Source organism: Pneumocystis jirovecii (genome assembly GCF_001477535.1).
Source record: "Pneumocystis jirovecii RU7 chromosome Unknown supercont1.17, whole genome shotgun sequence".
Lineage (NCBI taxonomy): Eukaryota > Fungi > Ascomycota > Pneumocystomycetes > Pneumocystales > Pneumocystaceae > Pneumocystis > Pneumocystis jirovecii.
The window spans coordinates 154,124-174,008 of record NW_017264791.1 but is presented as its reverse complement, the minus strand read 5'-3'; the positions used below and the strand labels follow the sequence as shown (position 1 = coordinate 174,008).

Here is a 19,885-nt window from a genome sequence, read left to right as displayed (position 1 = left end):
GTCTACTTGGCCGTACAGCCGTGCGCCTCGACATAGACAATGCGGAAAGTGTTGCACCAGGCCTGTTGGGTTAGTAGAGGCTGGACAGCGTGATGAGTACCCCGACTGACGCGGCGACACCGGCAACGAGGTGGCCGTGCGGTGGCGCGACGCAGCTCCGGGCTCCTGAGGGCGTGCCATAGACAGGGCTGGAGCGGTTAGCATGGAGTGAAACGTGTCTTGACGTACCTTGTGCGGCCCCAGCTTGTGGCGACCTGCAACGCATCGATCCAGACGGCGGACCACACGTAGAAGGCGCTGATGCGCTCTCCCCGGGGGCCGTCGATGGGGAAGGCGTGAAGGGAGCCGCCGCGGCCCGAGAGGAGTGTGGAGGAGTGGTCAGCGAAGAGGAAGCCGATACCGTCTATGTACAGTCCGGAGCGCACGCCTGGGCAGGTGAGATGAATGGTGGAGGGAGAGTTAGAGGAGAGGGGAGGGGGCATACGGATCTCTGTGAGTGTGTGGAGCCGATCGGAGAAGTCGATAGTGGACTCGGGGAAGGCGGGGTTGAGGTGACCGAGGATACCGCTCCTGGTGCCGAGGCCGAGGGCGAGTGGGAGGGAGGAAGAGGAGAGCTCGGCGGCAAAGTCGTGGATGACGAGCTCACGGAGGGCGGCAGAGAGCACGAGGACGCGCAGGGGCTCATTGCGGTGGCGGAGATTGGCGTGGTCGCGGAGGGCGGCCTCACGGAGCAGAATGTCTTTTCTTGGTGAGTCGCAGAACTCGATGTGGCCGTGGCAATGGTCGCCTATGTATATTTCGATGAGCACGACGCCCTCGCAGGAGACGACATGGAGCCCGTCCTTGACGGGGTAGTAAAAGAGATTGGTGTCATTTGCAGGGGGGTCGCTTGGGAGGCCGAAGAGTGGATGGTAACGGAACCGGACAAGGTCTAGGCGGTGCCAGGTGCACTCGGAGTCAGGAAGACAGGGGCCCCAGGGGCGGGTTTTTGTCCGCACGGAATAGGACTCTTTGGTGCAGAAGGACCTGTTGAAGCAGAGGTAGTCGCGGTGCATGATCCCGCTGGGCCGGTGAGGACAGCCGAGGAGATGGCCGACTTCATGGAGGAATGCGCCGATTCCTATGTTTGCACACTCCCAGTTTGTTGAGCTTTGGTTGTTGTCGTTAGCGACGTACTTTGTGTCAATAGGCGTATCGTCGAGGAAGGTGGGTACTATTTCCTCCATGCAGGAGGGGAAGGAGTGCATAGAATGGGACCCGAATATAGCTAGTCGGATTGAGCCTATAAATTAGTATATACATGCAGTTTGAATGATGCATAGTGTGTATATATGTCTACACATTAGCGATGACCATACCTGTGTAGCCGCCTAGTGCGGCGTGGCCCAGAATGGTTTTTCCGTCCCAATGGCTGTCTAGGATGCATGCGGCGACGTGTACAGGGGAATGTGATGCAAAAGGTCCGCCGTATTCTTTTAAGCTTTCATAAACCACTTTTCCGAACAGATCATGGCATCTTTTGGCAGTGGGATTTTGTTGTGCTAAATCTATGTCTTGAATTTCTAGAAAATGCATTTAGCTGTTTTCCAGTGCACATGTAAAAACTAGCCTTTGACCATGTACTTGGATTGAACTATATGAATTTTGGCTGTTTGACGTATGATGTTTTTTTCGCGATATGATAAAGTATCATAGGTTGCTTCATCCTCAAAGCGAAAACAGCGTCTTTCAAAGCCATTTCTAGCCATCTGTTCACCAGTAAATGCCTGCCAGAGATATGCAATCATTCGAAGTTTTTTTACTGCCAGTTCTAGTCTATTGCCTTCACGTTTTTTACGCAATGGTGGTGCATCATATTCTCCTAGAAAAGAGTATTAATTTTGTGTAAAAAATGCCATTCATGGCCAGCTCAACTTGGGGAATCCTTTGCCAATATAATTGCAAGATAAAGAGGTGGATTTTGGACCACATTCAGATAATTTATAAGAATAACCGAAGAAGATGGTTGCATACACATATTCTGTGGCGGATAAAAGACAAAAGATACACGATTAAGGCCCGGATTCAGGTGAACTAAACATTTAAAGTGTGAATGTGTGCCTATGATGCCTATTAACAGCCTGTCCACCGTGAAGAATGCTTACATGGCCATGATTGCGTCGGAAAGCTATTTTGATCATGATGAACCACAATCACACTATCTGGTATTGCTTCTGGGCCTGCCTTTCCATACACTAATAAAATACGCTGCTTCATTGGCTCAAAGAGCAGAATATACACAATGCCTTACCTGATAGACTGTTTCTCCATCTGATACATTTTGAATTTTTGGAGGGTATTTCCCTTGAGTTAGAGACATGGGTTTTGGAGAAATTGTTGGCCATACAGACATCTCTACAAAACCAAAATGTTTAAAATATCAAACAATAATTAAACCAATAAGTTATAGCAACTCAAATGGTGTGTTTTATATTCGGTTCTAATAAACTATATTCTTCTGTACTAAATTTTATGCTATTAACACTTATCAATGAATCATAAAACAAGCCAGAACACTCGGCTAATCTATTTTGAATTATTTTGAATATATGTGCCTTATTTCAGAGTGTATATGCGCTGACTATGATGTATATGTCTTTTATAACTAGTTGTATACAATTAAATTTGATTTAATATATCAAAATTTCAAAAATAAAACACGTAAATCCTCAAACAGATAGAGAAAAATCAATGAATTGGTTTCCTTGATACATACGCTAATGTATATGCGTTTTATATGCGTGATATATGCACTGTGTTTGTTGTATATCTGTTGTTTACTGTATATATATTATATATACGTTTTATATACGCCTTGTATGCGTATTATATGCGTATTATATGCTTCTTGTATATGTTATATACTGATCCACTTTTTCACCAAAGTTAAATTAAAGCACTGCCCATCTGTTCAGCAGCTAATTGCAGAATTACTGAACGTTATCGGAGTGTATGCGTCTTCATAAAGGTTTTCTGGACACACCGAGATTTAGGTTTTTTGAAAAAACAAGCTTTAAAACACGCATATACAAGCCGTTTTGTACCAAAATCTGTATCAGAGCCACTCTCCCTACTAACGTCTATAATGGCTTCTGCTAAATGTATCTTTTGCAAGATTGTTCTCGGTGAAATGCCTTCATTCAAGCTCTATGAAACCGAAAAATCGTAAGCCTCTTTTGTCCTATATATGCCCTCATTCATACAGGCTTGCATTCCTTGATATACAGCCTCTCAGTGAAGGCCATGCTCTTGTTATTCCTAAAGAACATGCTGAAAAGATGCATGAGCTTAGTGATGACTCTCTTAATGATCTTTTACCTCTTGCAAAGCGACTTGTTAATGCAATGGATCTTCAGGATTACAATATATTACAGGTATAGAAAAAGATGCACAACGCGATATACGGGACTATACAGATCGGGCTAAATGGATATAGAATAATGGTCGGCTTGCACACCAAGTAGTTAATCATGTAAAGACATGTAATTACAGATACAATTGTGCTGTTAACATTCTAAAAGGTACATTTCCATTTGATTCCAAAGCCAAGAGTTAGTGAGGGCCTTCGTTTTGGCTTCGATACAGCTAAAGCTGTCGGAGAAGACTCGCTCCGAAATGTTGCTGAGCAAATCCGAAAACGGCTTAACCAGTTATAAATACACGTTGAAACATAGATTTTGAATAGCATTATACAGTTTTTTGTATATAGAAGAGTGTCTGTGTGTACCATGTTTATACATATTTTAACCGTGTTTTCTACAAATATTATATCAGGTCACGTAGGTATCACGTGATTTCCTCACCGGAGATGTGGCCGAGCAGTAGATGAAGTGGTGTGTGGTGCATTAGACTTGAAAGAAGACTGGCGTGCAGAACGGGTAGATTTCGCAGATAATTTTGGAGTTGAAGGAGGTATCTGACGTGTATTTTTTGATGGGCGTTCAACAAAAGATGTATCGTTGGTCGTGAAAGTCGTATCAGCCGATACATCTAGGCGGCTGCTGGAAACGTTGGACGGTACACCACCAGGTGCATTGAATATGCCTGAATAAGATGTATCTGTGTAACGGGAGTCATTTTCTGCACGTTTAAATGACTGATGGACGGGTGCCTAAAAACAATGATTACAAAGATATCAATCGATAAATCTCATTAAACCTCAGGAAAATCAACACAAAAGGCATTCATATTAAGCCCATACAAAAATGAAGCAAAGCTTTCATTAAAATGCACGAGATTTGCGTGAATCGACTGTATATGTTCAAAATTGTGCTGCACATCTGTCAATGCATCTGCCATCTCTGCAAATGCTGGTGCAAGTGCATCAAGAGGAAATGGATCTTGGCGACTCCATGATGCTGATAAATGTGATAATCCTCCCTTTTCAATCCGCCTTAATGGTGTTGTTGGTCGTGATCTTGGCTTGGACGGCATGGTTTATCCGTGCTGTCGTTTCAATAGAGTTTACCAAGTATTACAAGTTTTTACTAACAGGTTGTCAAGGCAACGCTATAATATATAACAAGGATGTAATTGGAGAGATGTATGTATTATTGGACAAAATATCCTTAGAAAACGTCTTTATTGTGTTGTTTTTGATGAATTTGTATTATAAATATTGTTTTTCATAGCGAAATAATATAACTCCACAATCAAAGATTTGTCATGGAAACGTGAGTCGTTATAGCAACACTCGAGTGTTATAATCATTTGATCATTTTAATAAATTATAAAATCTTTTTTATCGCAAAAACATTATTTTGATATTATTTTGCATTTTTAGGAGTTTTTGGGAACATATTTAAGGTTTTAGACGCATTTAATAAGAAATTTTGGTTTCTATATTCTGAGATTTGGGCTACTGTTTTTGTTTCAATTTGATTCTTTTTTTTATCTCTTTTCTTGCTATTATTATTATTTTGTGATATTTTTTTAAAGATTAGGAATAATTCTTTGAAAAAGTTACTAAAATATTTGAAAAATACGTATCTTAATACACAAATCAGTGTAGCGTTTGGAATAAGTTTATTTTGATGGGTAATTTAACACGGAAACAAGAAATAGCGTTGAAATGTGTATGGGCGGCTCTTTTGCATTGCAGGGCAGTTAAATGTCAGGATGAGGAGAAAAGTGATGTACAGGAAGAAAATTTAGATGAAAAAATACATGAAAAACTGGAAATTGAAGGAAAGAATCAAAATAATAATTATAAGAATGGAGCAGATGTTAAGGAAATTAATAATAGTCTTAAATGCAATGGTGATGATAATTTTAATGACAATGAACGATATGGATGGACTAAAGCGTTTGGTGAGATGTTACGGAAGGAGGGGAAAGAATTATTAGCGGTATTTTGGGAAATGATAAAGATGGATAATCCAGATCGGTTAATGCAAAGATTTTTACGTGCACGGCGGTGGAATCAAGAGAAGACAGTAGTAATGTTAATAGAGACATTGCAATGGCGACGTGAATTTAATGTAGAGGGAATATTACGTCATGGCGATGGAGATAAGGAGGAACCGGATGCCGTAATGTTTTTAAAACAAATGAAACTTGGGAAAAGTTTTATCCGAGGAGTTGATCGAGAAAATCGTCCGATTTGTTATATTCGTACGCATCTTCACCGAGCAACAGATCAGCCAGACACAACATTACAGCGCTATATTGTTTGGCTTATGGAAAATGCCCGTTTTATGATTTCCTTTCCTGTTGAAACAGCAACAATTTTTTTTGATTTAACTAAATTTTCGGTATGTTATGAAGCTGCATAAAAGCTGTTATAAAGCAAAGCAAACATATAGAACTTTTTTCAAGTAGCAGACGTTAAAAATTAACAAGATTTTTTCAATGTAGTCTAAAAAATTATGAAACTGTGTAAAAAGCGATGATGCCTTTTAGAAGGTTGAAATATTGCTTCTAAACTTTAAAGCAGCGTTTATACTACATCTATATAATTTGCACATTACACCTAGTTTTATATTTGATTCTAACGTTTTTATAGTTGAAAAATATTGATTATGCACCTGTTAAGTTTTTGATTAAATGTTTTGAAGCACACTATCCTGAGAGCATGGGTATTTGTATTGTTCACAAGGCTCCATGGGTTTTTCAAGGTATGCTAGGTTATTTTTAGGACATTTTTAAGATGTTGAAAATATATAGGCATCTGGAAAATTATTAAAGGCTGGCTTGATCCTGTTGTCGTGAAAAAAATTCATTTCACTAATTCATGCAAAGAACTCGAGGCATATATTGATATTTCGCAATTGATTAAAGATGTAGGAGGTAAAGATGACTGGAAATATGTTTATGTGGAGCCTGTTGAAGGTGAAAATGATAAAATGAAGGACACTGAAACTCGGGACAAATTAATACAGGAGCGGACACTTTTAATTCAGATGTTTGAAACATTAACGACAAAATGGATATTAGAAAAGAATGAAAAAATATCAGATCAATTATTGCATGAGCGTAACCTCCTTGCAAAAGATCTATCTCATAATTATTGGAAGCTTGATCCTTATATTCGTGCTCGATCATTATATGATCGGATTGGTGCTATTTCAGCGGAAACAAAATAATAATCTTATAAATTAGTTATTATTATAAATTAATTATGAAATAATTGTAAATAAGTTATAATTCGGCCGTAAATCAGCTATAAATATACTCTGAGTGGACTATAAATGAAATTTTAATACATATAATACTGTAGAGGCAAGGTTGAATAAAAATATTTAATATGATTAACTATTTTTGATAACAAAAATAACTTACAAGTTAATATATTTTATTATAGAAAAATTGTTTTTAGTATATCTTTACAAATCATTATAAATTAACGTTTAGCGTTCTTTGTGCGCACACCTCTCAGCTACTCAGCCTTTATATTCAACATTTTTACATATTTATAAAGATAAAACGTGTATAAATTTATAAAGATATAAATAAAACGTAAATAAAGCCTAAACGGATCATAAAGGAGGAAAATAGAGCACAAATAAAGCTCTTTTTCCACAGAGATGGTACGCCGAACTGCTACAAAAGGCTCACCAGTACGACGACGGATAATTGCATCTGATTCAGATGATACAGAAGATAATATACGAATACAAAAAGGAAAAAAAGAACACATAGAAGTTGTTATAACAGACGCACCAAATGTTTCATCTACTTTATCAATTAAAAACATGCCAATGCAAGTGTCACCAAGAAAAGTTACTGCATTAGCAGCTGAATTTTCATCATTGAATGTTGATGGATCTATTAACAAGGACGAACAGATACAAATAAAACTAAAGGGTGTAAAAATGCAAAAAGATCAACTAGAAGAAGGTATAAAAACAACGTGCAAAGTATCCGTACCCGTTCAGCGAGTACCATTGGCAACTCTTCCCTCGTCTTTTATACATTCACCTTCATCTCGAGTAACATGTTAGTATTTCTATTGTTATTTTATCTTGGACTTATCTTGGTATTATCAGATCAGCAAATGGATATTGACAAAACGCCTAAAGAACGGTTGATAATCTCACAATTGGTATTAACGAATTTTAAGTCGTATGCGGGACGACAATGTATTGGGCCATTTCATCCAGTGGGTTTAGGGCAGTTTTTTTAGACTAATTAATCAATCTAGTCGTTTTCTTCAATTGTTGGGCCAAATGGTTCTGGAAAATCAAATGTTATTGATGCTTTGTTATTCGTTTTTGGTTTTCGTGCAAGTCAGATGCGTCAAAGCAAGATTTCAGCATTGATTCATAAATCTCTTGAACATTCTGACCTTGAATGGTGTAGTGTAGAAATATATTTTGAAGAAATACAAGAAACTGTGGGTTCGGATGTTTTTTCCGGAAGATCCTGATTATTATATACATTTTTTAATTCAAATATAGTCTTCAGACGTTAAATATATAATGAAACCTGAGTCACGTATGGTAATTTCACGCAAGGCTTTCAAAAACAATACAAGCAAATATATGATTAACAATTGCGAGAGCAGTTATACCGAAATTACATCACTCCTTCGTAAGAAAGGAATTGATTTAGATCATAAGCGATTTCTTATTTTACAGGTGTGTATAATTTTGTTATTGATGTATATTTAAAATATTCGTAAAGGGAGAGGTGGAATCTATTGCACAAATGAAGCCTAAGGCTCAGAATGAACATGAGGAAGGTTTATTAGAATATTTAGAGGACATCGTTGGTACATCTAATTATAAAAAACCAATTGAAGAAATGTCTATTGAAGTTGATCGATTAAATGAGCTTTGTGAGGAACGTTCAAATCGTGTTTTTGTTGTTAAAAAAGAAAAAGATAGTCTCGAGGCAAGAAAATTATAGGTATTGATTTTATCCATTATTCTTACTTTTTTAGACCCATAAAGAAGCAGTGTTATCATATATTAAAGATGAAAATGAATTAGTAATGAAACAATCAAAACTTTATCAAGCATATGTTTTTGAGTATGACAAAAGTGTTGAAATAGCAAAAGAACAAATTGTAATTTTTTTTTTTAAAACTAGTATTAGTGCTAATAGAGTTTAGGAAAAATTAAAAAAAGTGATAGATATGGATGAGTCTAACCATAAAGCAAATATTAAAACAATTAAAGAATTGGAGAAACAGTATGAAAGAGTATTAAAAGAGCATGAGGCAAGTAATATTGGTTATTAATTAGCTATACTTATTTGATTAGAATTTGAAAAATGATTTAAATAATGCTCAAAAAGAATTTACGAAATATGATCAAGAAAATATTAAATTACAGGAAAAACAGAAACATCTTCTACAAAAATTGAAAAAAAATAACAACTTAATACAAACAGTAATATAGAATTTTAAAATGAAAAATATTAACATTATTTAGAATTCTCATTCTTATTCAGAATCTGTAATATGGATAGAAAACTATATTCAAGAGATTAAATCTTATGAAAATGATATTTGTGTTTTGAAAAATAAATTAGAGCTAGAGACAAAGGAATTAGGGAAAATAAGATTTGATCTTAAAGGTATGTTCTTTATTTTTTAATATATTTTTATAATATAATAGATAAAACACAGGATATTTCGGATAAGTTAGAAGTAAAACAGAAACAATTAGAACCCTGGATTGAACAAATTAATAGTAGACAATCTAAAATTGACGTTATCAATTCTGAAATAAAGATATTTTTAGATAAGGAGAATAAATCTCAGCAAGAAATTCATAATATTCAAGAAAGAATTCGATTAATTGAAGAAGAAGAAAAGATAACAAGAAAAACAATACAACAATGCAAAGTTGATAAAGACAATAAAGAGAAGGAACTATTAATAGCTAAAGATGAATTTGAAAAAATGAAAGAAGAAGAAAGAAGGTTTAAGGAAAAGCTTTCTCAATGCCATCAAAAAGAAGATGAGGCTAAAGCTTATTTTTCAAAATTTCAAAATCATAACTCTGTTTTAACGGGTCTTATAAGACTTAAAGAATCTGGGCGTATTAATGGATTTCACGGACGTTTAGGAAGTCTTGGAACAATTCCTGATAAATATGATGTTGCAATTTCAACAGCATGTCCTTCTTTAAATCACATGGTTGTAGAAACAGTTGAGGTGGGTCAGCAATGTATAGAATATCTTAGAACGAATAATCTTGGAAGAGCTGTGTTTATCATATTAAGTCGCTTGCCTTCTAAGTCTATGGAGCGTATTGAAACACCGGAAAATGTGCCACGGCTTTTTGATCTTATTACGCCGAAAGAGAAAAAGTTTGCACCTGCATTTTTCAATGCTCTTCGGCATACACTTGTTGCAGAAAATTTACAACAAGCTAATCGTATAGCATATGGGAAAAAAAGGTGGAAAGTAGTTACATTAGATGGACAATTAATTGATAAGTCTGGTACAATGACAGGTGGTGGAAACAAAGTAGCACGAGGAGGGATGAGTAGTAAATTGGAGTCATATGTGTCAAGTTCATCTATAGCAAAATATGAACAAGACCGAAAAATTGTTGAAGAAGCATATCAAATATTCAATTCGAAATATACACTTCTTCGGAATCAAATAGACGAAATGACTAAAGAAGTGCCGGAGTTAGATGTTAAAATATCAATTCTTTCATTAGAACTTTCAACACATAATAATAATATTATTGATGCAAAAAAAACACTAAAAGATGTTAGGTATTTGATTTACTTTAAAGCTTTATAATTCTAATCAGAAAAGTTTATTATATCAAATATCATCTACAGATGTAAAAAAAAAAAAAGATTTAGAAAATGATGTCATTGATTTAGAAAAAGAAAATGAAGTGACTCGCAGAAATATGGCAGGTATTGAACAAGAAATAAAACAGTTGCAGGACCGTATCATGGAAATTGGGGGGATTCGCTTGCGAACTCAAAAGGCAAAAGTAGATAGTCTTCAAGATCAACTTAATACAATTCATGATCGTATTACAAATGCAGATGTATCTAAAATTAAAAAAGAAAAGGATAAAATAAAGTTTGAAAAAGCTATCAACGATAGTAAAGATGAGTTACGAACGATTGAACTACAACTTTCTGATGTTAAAGCCGATATTTCGAAAAAATCAAAATTAATTGATAGTATACGTTCTAAAACAGGAAAAATTCAAGAAGTATAAAATTCTTTATAGTTGAGTTGATGTCAAATGATTTAGGAAATAAACGAAAAGACGGATGAATTAGCAGAAATAAAATTGAAGTTGAATAAAGAAATAGATGCAAATAATTCTGCTCGTGTAGAAGAGGTTTATAGTTTTGGTTTGTTTATTATTTCTAATTTTTTTTAGATTGAGACAAAAAATAAATTAGAAGAATATATTAAGATTCTTTCTGATAATGAAAAAAAATTAAAATATTGGAAAGATAAATTAAAAAATCTTAAACTTCAAAATATTCAGTAAGTACAATTTCGTTTTTTTTTTTTTTTGATTATTGACTAAACGATTAGGGAATATTTTGAAGATAGTGAACTGTTGACATTACAAGTATATAATAAGGAAGAGCTTGAGAGTATAAATCGAGAAAAACTTAAAGCGGAAATCACTGCATTAGAAGGTAAACAGTATATTTATATCTTTAATTATAACCTATAATAATGTAGAAAAAACTCAAAATGTAAAAATAGAACTTGATGTCTTAGAAGAATATAAGAAAAAAGATGAAGAATATAGATCTCGTAGTAAAGACCTAGAAAATGTTATAAATGAAAGAAATTCTGTTCGTTTACGTCTTAGTGAATTGAAACAAACACGGCTCAATGAATTTATGACAGGTTTTAATTCTATATCTTTAAAACTAAAAGAAATGTATCAGGTTAGATTTATTTAGATTTTATTTATTTATTTATATTTTTTAGATGATAACTATGGGTGGAAATGCCGAATTGGAACTAGTAGATAGTTTAGATCCTTTCTCAGAGGGTATTTTATTCAGCGTAATGCCTCCAAAGAAAAGCTGGAAAAATATTTCTAATTTATCTGGTGGAGAAAAGGTATTCTTTATACTATGTGAAAAAATATATTTATTTTTAGACACTAAGTTCTCTTGCACTTGTTTTTGCGCTTCATCATTATAAACCTACGCCTTTATATGTTATGGATGAGATAGATGCTGCATTGGATTTTCGAAATGTATCTATTATTGCAAACTATATTAAAGTATTTTATATTAAGTTAAGTATATTCTACTAATTTCATAAGGATCGAACTAAAAATGCCCAACTTATTGTCATATCCTTACGAAACAATATGTTTGAACTTGCAGCAAGATTAATTGGTATATATAAGACTGAAAATAAGGTAATAATCGTAATGTGTTATTATGAAGATTAATGTTTGGATAGACAAAAAGTGTTACGTTAGAAAACAAATTATAATTTTAAAGCATAACATTAACTATTGTATTAATACACAAATGTTTAATAACCAGACTTTGTTTTAGATATAAAATATGTAATTTACATAAAAGAGTTTTTAAAGTAAAAAAGAGAATTTATAAACCAATAAAGCATAAGGCTATGAGTAATGCAAACTCTCAGACATCCAAGGAAGGATTGGTTTCACCGTACGACTTAAATATTGGGTTCAAGCGCCGTACTCCACTGGAAACTGCGAATGTAAAGATAATAGTTGCATCATTGAGTCTGCACTTTAGCACAAATGCATAGTTCTATAATAAACAGTAATGAGTTAAGATTACTTCCTATGATAATGGAAGTATTTAGCTTAAGTCTTCTATATATCTAATGTAAGAAAATCGCTTAAATACAGTTTATGAGCAGCACCAACTCAGTAGCTGCGACATACAATGCTCGTTAAAGAACCGTGTATTGCAACTATTTATGTTAAACACCAAACTGGTGTTGTTGTATGTCTTTCAGCGTCGATCAGCCAAAATATGGTTGGTTTCATCCTTGTTGGCACTGTTTCTTGATGCCTTACCTTTAACTGGTAATATTTGTTTCTTTTTACGCATTTTTGTGTCTTTTCCTTTGTTTTTAACAGTTTTTAAGATTTCTGGGCATTTCCACTTGCTTTAAACTTTTCAGCTGTTAACCCTTAAAATGTTTTAATGTTTTAACACTCTCTTTAATATCTCCTTAATTTTTTTAATCTCTTGATTTCTTTTTACTTTTAGCTCTTAGTTTTTTATTTAACATTTTTAACACTTTTTTGACATTTATTAACATTCATTAACATTTATTAACATTCGTTAACATTTTTTAACATTTCCTTATTAATATCACTTGATTTTTTCTTAAATTTTTCTTAAAATTTTAATTTTAAAATTTTTAACTCTTATCGGTGTTAACTTTTTTGTCTTACGTTTCTCGGTTTTTTAACCGTCCCCACATACGTAAACCTAACCTGACATACTAACACTGCAGTAAACGTTGTACAGGCTTAAGGTGAGGGTTAATTGAAATTTTTAAGTAAATGGAGTTTAGTACAGCATTTTATTGAAGCTTTTGCTTTCATATATTGAGTTTTTTTCAAAAAGTATAGGGATTTTTAGACAGAACTTGCTAAATTTTATATTTAAGATTTTTTGTTGAATAAACCAATTTACGTAAAAAAAAAGACCTGATCAAGGCTCTATATAAGTGTGTTTGTTGGTTTTTGGTTTGTTTTGTCGTTTGTTTTTTATTTCGGCTTTTTTTCCCAATTGATAGCTTGTTTTTTCGACTTTATTTGATTACTTTGTTCTTTTTGTTATGCAGCCATTTCAAGGGCATCTTCAAGGAGCGCCATGTCCTGGAATGGGTCGTACGCATGGCTATCCAGCTGAGGCAAACATAATACGGCGTCCGGAAACTGCAGCACAGCCGGGTCTTGCGGTTTTACAATTACTTCAATTTATTGATGGGCTTAGTTCGACGCAGAAGGTAGGTTAAGGCTGTTAGGACTGCAGCGCTTCAGTGACACATTCTGTTTATCTCCTGCTCACGTTTTGTCTGGTAGCGACATGATTTAGCTGGTTGGCGAACGTTTGTACATGCCTATTTTACGGATTATGCAATGATGCGACTTTCATTGGCACCGCAGCGTGCACAAACAACTCATTCTCCGCGGGTATTTGAACTTCCAGTGTTATCGTTACCGATGTTTTTCTGGACAAACTACGAAAGTGGCGTTGCACAGATGCAATTTGTACTTGGAGCTGTTAAAGAACATATAACAATATCTCATGGTTATGTTGTTGCTTGTCCACATGCTAAGCTTATTTATTGGTATGCCAATGGTTCTCAGGTAAGAGTTAGATATTACAGTATACATAGAAGATTTAGATTTTGTATTAACGGAATGGTTTTGGGGACTAATGAATGTTTTAGGTTGTTGCTGAAGGGAACTTGTCTGTACAGTTTACTCCAGTTCTTCTTAAAATGGAGTGGTTCGAATTTATTACTTTACGATATGATGAATATATCCTGCGTGATACTGTTTGTCCTAATGCACCTGCTTCTGTTGTCAACGATTTGGGAATTACACGTAGAGTCTTAAGATGTCTTGAAGTATGTTTTATTTTATTTTATTTTTAGCTGATGTTTTAGATGGGAGAAAGTTTAGCTGATATGTATGCTTTAATGATGGCATCTCAAGTTAATCATCTGGGGCCACTAAAAACTCTTTCCCATTTTTCGTCATTGCGTGAACGAACTGATGGTATTCGGTGAGGAATAGGAGAGGACTTGACTATCTATTCCTTGTCATTTTTTTATCTATTTTCCTCAAATAATTGAACAAGAAGGGTTATCTAATGATAATAGTGAGACTTAGTTTTTGGAGGTGCTGTATAAATGATAGTATCGGCAAAATAAATTGGTTTTTTCGAGATAATTCTAAAACCGGATTTATTAATTCTATAGGATTATGTTTTTTTGTTGTCCAGATTGTATTTTAGAACATGGACTGGACACGATGTTTGAGTTCATTTGAAAATAGTCTTGGTTATTCTAAAAATTTCTTCTTTTTAAAGAAATGAAATAGTTTTATAGATGGTGTTAAAACATATTTATGAAATGACGGCAATACTCAAGAAATAGGAAATATTTTGAAGCATTCTAGAAATGTTTTTTTATTAAATATTATAGGATTTAGCTTTTATTGTATAATATTAATGGAATTTAATGGAATTTAGTCGTCAAACAAAAGATAGATAGGTTTATAAACGGTATTGGGTATTTTGGCGTCTTATTTTATCTACTGTGTTTCTGCTTGGAAAGACCAAGCATGTAAATACGTATCAATATATTCGTTATATATTTCTAAATATAATATTTTTAATTATTTAATCCAGATTTATTTTCAACGGAAAATTTTGGGCTATTGTAGGATATGTTTAATGAATATGTATTATTTATAATGGATAATTATCCACTGGTTTGTTTTGGAATTGTTTATGTATTTTGAAAAGCAAATTCTAGATATTTAATATAAAAATTATGATTAAATACAACTCATTTATTATGAAAAATATAATAATTAGAAATGTTTATTATTGTAATGAGTTTCAACGGAAAATACTCAAATTAATATTTTTAATTGAAAAGTTTGGATATTAGTCTTAGATTTTAAAGTATTTTATATTTAGTTAATTTTATAAATATTAATGTCTATATTTACTGATGATAAAATATATGTTTTTATACGTTTAGGTTTTATCTTAGTTATTTTTTTATTTACCTATTTTTTTATATAAATTTACATATTTTAATAATAAAACTTGTAGATTTACAGAATAATTTTTTTCATTTATCTAAACTTTATGAAAACTAAATAACAATATAGTGTTCATTTTATTAAAAGTAATGTCAATAATAATGATTTTACATGTTTAATGTAATTCTTTCAAAAAATTAATATAATTGTTTTTAATTAAAAATTACCTTCGATAAAATATTAGATAGCATTTTCATATCAAACCGCTCATTAGAATAGTGTTTTTTATGTATTTCTTGATTCTTTTCATTAATATCATATTACGTCTATGTTTTATAATTTTTAATCAAAAAAGAATATTTTCTATAAAAAAATGTATTAATGTTTTTATTTGTTATATATATCGTGTTTTCAGATCTTTTTTGACAAAAGGGGCTTTTAAATTATTATAAAGTTATCGATTACATACTGTTCAAAAAAAAAATTATTTCAATATAAAAGTGCTCGATATGTTTGAGGTATAAGGATTTACTGTTAAAATATACTTACATATTAAATTTTTTCTTTGATTACTGGTTTTTGTTTAAAATATCAGCTAAGAAAAAATAAGATTTGTTTTGCTAAAAATATGTTTTTTTATTGCGCTTTTGAGCTATAAAACTTATAAAGTTATTATTTGAAGCGTAGTATATTATATGTTTGTTAATTAGCGTGTATCAAAACCTAGTTTCTTTAAAAAATTGGTTTCAAAGTGTTCTAATTTGAAAAATATTGCTGGATAAGTTTAAAGTGTGAAATATTGGATTTTAAACATATAAAATTGTTGGATGTTTATACAGATACTCAAAAATGAAAAGAAGGGTGAAAAAAGGTGTTAAAACTACGAAATCAGATGAATTTGAAGGCTATCATTATTTACCTTCATCTATATCGTCCTCTGATACTTTAGAAGACATGGATTGTATGTTTTCTTCCAGCTTTTCTGATGTTTTAGAACGAAGGAGTTTTTCTGAAGAAATACTTTTTATTGGAAAAAAGTTTGAAAAGTCAAAAATAACAGACTGTGTATTTGAAAATAAATGTAAACCATCAGGTTTTATAATATATATATTTAATTAAAAAAATTAACGTGGAAGGAGGCCTCCAAAACATTAAAAAGGTTGGGCTTAAATGTAATTTTGATGGAAATGGTATGTTTTAAAAAGTGTTTTTGTTAAAAACTTTTAATAACATTTAAAAAGCGAAAGAATTAAATTTGAATAAAACGAAAAGACGTTATAAACTCTGTAATGATATGGAGTTAGATTATGTCTGGGTAATAGTATTTTTTTATTTTAATTTCTTACATTTATGAAAAGAACATAATTGATCATGAAAATTTAAACTATAATGATTTTTTAAAAGAATGTGATTCGAATTCGTTATTTCTAGATAATGATATAGTAGTTGAAAGTGGTGAAGATATATGTGAAAAAATGCACTATAATATATATAATCGGTTTAAACCTGATTTTAATGTTTTTTCAAAATTAAATTGCCGAGGCTGGAAAAATGGTTATAAAACATCTTATATGAATAAAAATTTTAAAGAGAATTATGACTTTGAAGGTTAATTCTAGATTTTTGTTATTGAATTATTTTCAAATCTAATTATTATTAGACGAAAATTATCATTTTTTTCATATGTTAAATAATTTGAAAAATTTGGAAAAAAATACTACAAAAAGACGCCAAAAGATATATCAAAGGAAATATTTAGAACAGAATATTAAAGCGAAAAAAAATGAAAATAGGAAAAATACTAAGACAGGACGGACTCTTAGAGAATTACTTTTAAAGGTTAACAATATAGTGTGTCAATTTATATCTGACTCTGACCTTATGGAGTATGTTAGCTGGATAATTTTTCGGTTTGTTTAATAATTTTATAGACTCGATCTTATCTCTATGGACTCTCAAGCTCGCAGATGGAGTATTTTTTAAAATAATAATTTTACATTTCTAATCTAAAAATAGTCCATATGTTGGCAAATGCATACGGTATTGGTTCAAAATCATTCGGAACTGAGAGATCCCGACATGTTATTTTATATAAAACTACTAAAATTCATGATAATTATTCTAAACAACACGTTAATAGGGTTTTACAAAGTCTTAATCATAACCAATATAATCGTAAAGTATCCCAAAGGAAAGACCCTAATAAGTCGAGAAATAATACTAGCAAAAATTCTAATAGAAATGGAAATAGATATCATGATGGGGATATTGTTGCCAAAAATGTTCCTGAAATAGATAAAAACAATAGAGGAAGAATAATGTTGGAAAAGCTAGGATGGATTGCAGGGAATGGGTTAGGTGCGCCTGATAATAAAGGAATTGAAGTGCCTATAGTGGCTATAATTAAAACAACTAAATCGGGACTTAGATAGTATAGTTTTATAACCTATATAAATAATAATCATTACATTTTGTTTATTATAAAAATATATTTAGAAAAAATTGTGATATAGATACCATTCTATTTTAAAATTCAGAATTTATATCCTGTAATGATCTGTTATTTTTATGTTGTTTTACTTGAAATAATGGTTGAGCATGTCCGGAATGCCTAAAATGATCGAATAATTTGTTTCTACTTGAAAACTTTTCAAGACAGAGAGTACATGTAATATTGGTATTAACATTTGTATCGTTATTATTTTTTTCTTTTTTTCTTTTTAAGTTCTTAAAATATTTAGTTTTAGTTATGGTATCATTTTTATTTTTTTTATTAAGTGAAGATTCATTCAAACTATTCGATAATGAATCTATACAACTCCCTAAATCATTTTCAAGATTTTGTGTCTGTGTCAAAAAATCCGAATTTTTTAAATCGAGTTTGGTATCATGTAAATCAGATTCCTCATTTAGATGTTTCAAAAAGGGAGAGCTATTATTAACAATAATGGAATCATCTTGAAAAAAATTTCTTTCTTTTAAGATATTTAAATTTTGTTCTTGATATTCTTCAATATCTTCTTCTCCTGTAAAATATTCTTCACTACTATCAGATAATTCTAATTCTTCATGTGGAGGATAGATTCCTAGCTCCAAAAATTTTTGTTTAAACATTTTTCTTAAAATATTTAGGGACTTAATATGTTTTTTACTTTTTTCGTGTACCATGAATTGTCTAAATTTTATAAATTAAAATTCGATATAAAAAATTACATACTTTTCACTTTTGAATATTTTTTTACACGCAACACACTCAAATATTTCTTCATCTTCGCTTTCTTCTTTATAGTTATCATCGATCTTAGTTTCAACTTTTGCCCATTCTTGTTCATCATAAACACCAAGACTTGCCTGAAAAATTGCTCTATCTTTTTCAGCTTGAGCTTTAGAAGAAGCCAGAAGAGATGCTTGTCGATCTTTTTCTGAAACTTTTTCAAATTTAATTCTTATATCTCGTTTTTTTATAAAACTAACCAAAGACTAAATAAATTAATGTCTTAAGTAAAACACTTGATCTTAAAATACTTTTACAGTATCATTAAATTCTTTTATTGCAAATTTCCTAAGCTTGTTGTTTTCTTTTTCTACAATGCGTTTTATTTTTCTTTCTGAGCTATCATATTTATATTGATCAACCCATGAAAAAGATTTTTCAGTAGAAAAACATGACCATTCTGCATAAAAATCTCTAACGATGGGTTCATATGGTGATCTGCTGTTTCCAAAGGATGGTTTCTTTTTCACATTTATTCCTTGTTGTTTTGCAACAGCTAATTCTTCAGATGCAAGCTTTTCAAACAAATCTCTAATTCTTGTATAAAACCCCTGGATTTTTTAGAAATTTAATATTGTTGTTAGCTAGTTTATACTTTACTGCTGTCGTCCATTTTCTTAAAAATTATTGGGTCAAAAAATTGCATTAATTCCTTAATTTTCAACCAAAATTATCTAAAAAGAGAAATACAGACCTCTGAAGTCGTCACTGGTATACCATTTTCCATAGATGATGTTTCATAATTCCTATAAAGAATTTGCTCGCGATGTGTATCATACCATCTTCTTTCTATTTCATCAGATAAAACTTCATATGCTGCTTGGATCTGTGCAAATTTTTCAGTTGACTATGAATATTAGAATATGTTTATATTGTTTCTAGGGGTTAAAAACTTCTTTACTACTGTTATTTTTATCCGGATGAAAGATTAAAGCAAGACGCCTAATAAAACGTCAATAATGTCTGAGTTAAAGAAGCTACCGATTAAATAACTGCTATTGCAGTATATTTCGGCAAACGTCTTACTTGTATGCTTTTTTAATGTCATTAAGGGAAGCACTTTGGTTAATTCCAAGAACATCATAATGACAATTTAACATATTGAGATTTCAAAAAAAAGAAAACTCTATAAATATTAAATTTAAATTAAGAGAAAAAAATTATGTTTAGTTTACAAATATTACCTTGTATTTCTTCTTGAAAATATATTATTTAACTGTTATCTGTAGAAAATGATGTTAATAATCGATTTTGATATACCCGATCTCGATCTTTTAAAATATAGATGTATTAAATATATACTTTAATTTATTGGACTATTTTTATGAATTTTGAATGTATTTTATTGTAATCTTTTAATATTTTAGTATTTAATAAGATTGAGTCTTTTAGT

At 31.8% G+C, this 19,885-nt stretch overlaps 8 protein-coding genes across 8 annotated transcripts; 5 read left to right on the top strand and 3 right to left on the bottom strand.

Annotated features, from left to right (window-relative positions):
* Nucleotides 1-2: 2 nt before the first annotated feature.
* Nucleotides 3-2,392, bottom strand: T551_03472 (uncharacterized protein; the record flags this gene model as incomplete). Its single annotated transcript, XM_018375735.1, has 7 exons — nt 3-188; nt 225-1,282; nt 1,359-1,562; nt 1,610-1,861; nt 1,915-2,100; nt 2,145-2,250; nt 2,291-2,392. 7 exons carry the CDS (start codon nt 2,390-2,392, stop codon nt 3-5), a joined length of 2,094 nt encoding a protein of 697 aa, XP_018228084.1.
* A 732-nt stretch (nt 2,393-3,124) lies between these two features.
* T551_03471 (adenosine 5'-monophosphoramidase) lies at nt 3,125-3,695 on the top strand (the record flags this gene model as incomplete). The annotated part of the gene is made up of 4 exons (XM_018375734.1): nt 3,125-3,204; nt 3,245-3,413; nt 3,476-3,511; nt 3,561-3,695. The coding sequence occupies 4 exons, from the start codon at nt 3,125-3,127 to the stop codon at nt 3,693-3,695; spliced, it is 420 nt and encodes a 139-aa protein (XP_018228083.1).
* Nucleotides 3,696-3,838: 143 nt separating this feature from the next.
* On the bottom strand, nt 3,839-4,473 carry T551_03470 (uncharacterized protein; the record flags this gene model as incomplete). The annotated part of the gene is made up of 2 exons (XM_018375733.1): nt 3,839-4,150; nt 4,198-4,473. The coding sequence occupies 2 exons, from the start codon at nt 4,471-4,473 to the stop codon at nt 3,839-3,841; spliced, it is 588 nt and encodes a 195-aa protein (XP_018228082.1).
* A 599-nt stretch (nt 4,474-5,072) lies between these two features.
* On the top strand, nt 5,073-6,623 carry T551_03469 (uncharacterized protein; the record flags this gene model as incomplete). Its single annotated transcript, XM_018375732.1, has 3 exons — nt 5,073-5,792; nt 6,044-6,155; nt 6,205-6,623. The coding sequence occupies 3 exons, from the start codon at nt 5,073-5,075 to the stop codon at nt 6,621-6,623; spliced, it is 1,251 nt and encodes a 416-aa protein (XP_018228081.1).
* Nucleotides 6,624-6,995: 372 nt separating this feature from the next.
* Nucleotides 6,996-12,278, top strand: T551_03468 (uncharacterized protein). The gene is made up of 19 exons (XM_018375731.1): nt 6,996-7,476; nt 7,527-7,639; nt 7,682-7,877; nt 7,945-8,117; nt 8,164-8,365; nt 8,436-8,548; nt 8,594-8,683; nt 8,745-8,873; nt 8,916-9,060; nt 9,102-10,215; nt 10,259-10,673; nt 10,716-10,805; nt 10,848-10,957; nt 11,009-11,115; nt 11,162-11,373; nt 11,417-11,551; nt 11,592-11,717; nt 11,760-11,858; nt 11,903-12,278. The coding sequence occupies exons 1-19, from the start codon at nt 7,065-7,067 to the stop codon at nt 11,933-11,935; spliced, it is 4,014 nt and encodes a 1,337-aa protein (XP_018228080.1). The 5' UTR covers nt 6,996-7,064; the 3' UTR covers nt 11,936-12,278.
* Nucleotides 12,279-13,273: 995 nt separating this feature from the next.
* T551_03467 (uncharacterized protein) lies at nt 13,274-14,233 on the top strand (the record flags this gene model as incomplete). Its single annotated transcript, XM_018375730.1, has 4 exons — nt 13,274-13,444; nt 13,521-13,808; nt 13,892-14,071; nt 14,111-14,233. The coding sequence occupies 4 exons, from the start codon at nt 13,274-13,276 to the stop codon at nt 14,231-14,233; spliced, it is 762 nt and encodes a 253-aa protein (XP_018228079.1).
* Nucleotides 14,234-16,067: 1,834 nt separating this feature from the next.
* Nucleotides 16,068-17,650, top strand: T551_03466 (uncharacterized protein; the record flags this gene model as incomplete). Its single annotated transcript, XM_018375729.1, has 7 exons — nt 16,068-16,311; nt 16,355-16,408; nt 16,460-16,533; nt 16,577-16,826; nt 16,879-17,104; nt 17,150-17,190; nt 17,235-17,650. The coding sequence occupies 7 exons, from the start codon at nt 16,068-16,070 to the stop codon at nt 17,648-17,650; spliced, it is 1,305 nt and encodes a 434-aa protein (XP_018228078.1).
* Nucleotides 17,651-17,744: 94 nt separating this feature from the next.
* Nucleotides 17,745-19,592, bottom strand: T551_03465 (uncharacterized protein; the record flags this gene model as incomplete). The annotated part of the gene is made up of 7 exons (XM_018375728.1): nt 17,745-18,393; nt 18,436-18,698; nt 18,744-19,043; nt 19,088-19,144; nt 19,187-19,339; nt 19,386-19,434; nt 19,519-19,592. 7 exons carry the CDS (start codon nt 19,590-19,592, stop codon nt 17,745-17,747), a joined length of 1,545 nt encoding a protein of 514 aa, XP_018228077.1.
* Nucleotides 19,593-19,885: the final 293 nt, after the last annotated feature.

Bases quoted from the DNA above. Each gene is read 5' to 3' on its own strand.
- T551_03468 (XM_018375731.1), top strand. From the start codon at position 7,065: ATGGTACGCCGAACTGCTACAAAAGGCTCACCAGTACGACGACGGATA. The intron at 7,477-7,526 runs GTTAGTATTTCT...TGGTATTATCAG, and splicing joins ACCTTCATCTCGAGTAACAT to ATCAGCAAATGGATATTGAC. The intron at 10,806-10,847 runs GTTTATAGTTTT...AATTTTTTTTAG, and splicing joins ATTCTGCTCGTGTAGAAGAG to ATTGAGACAAAAAATAAATT.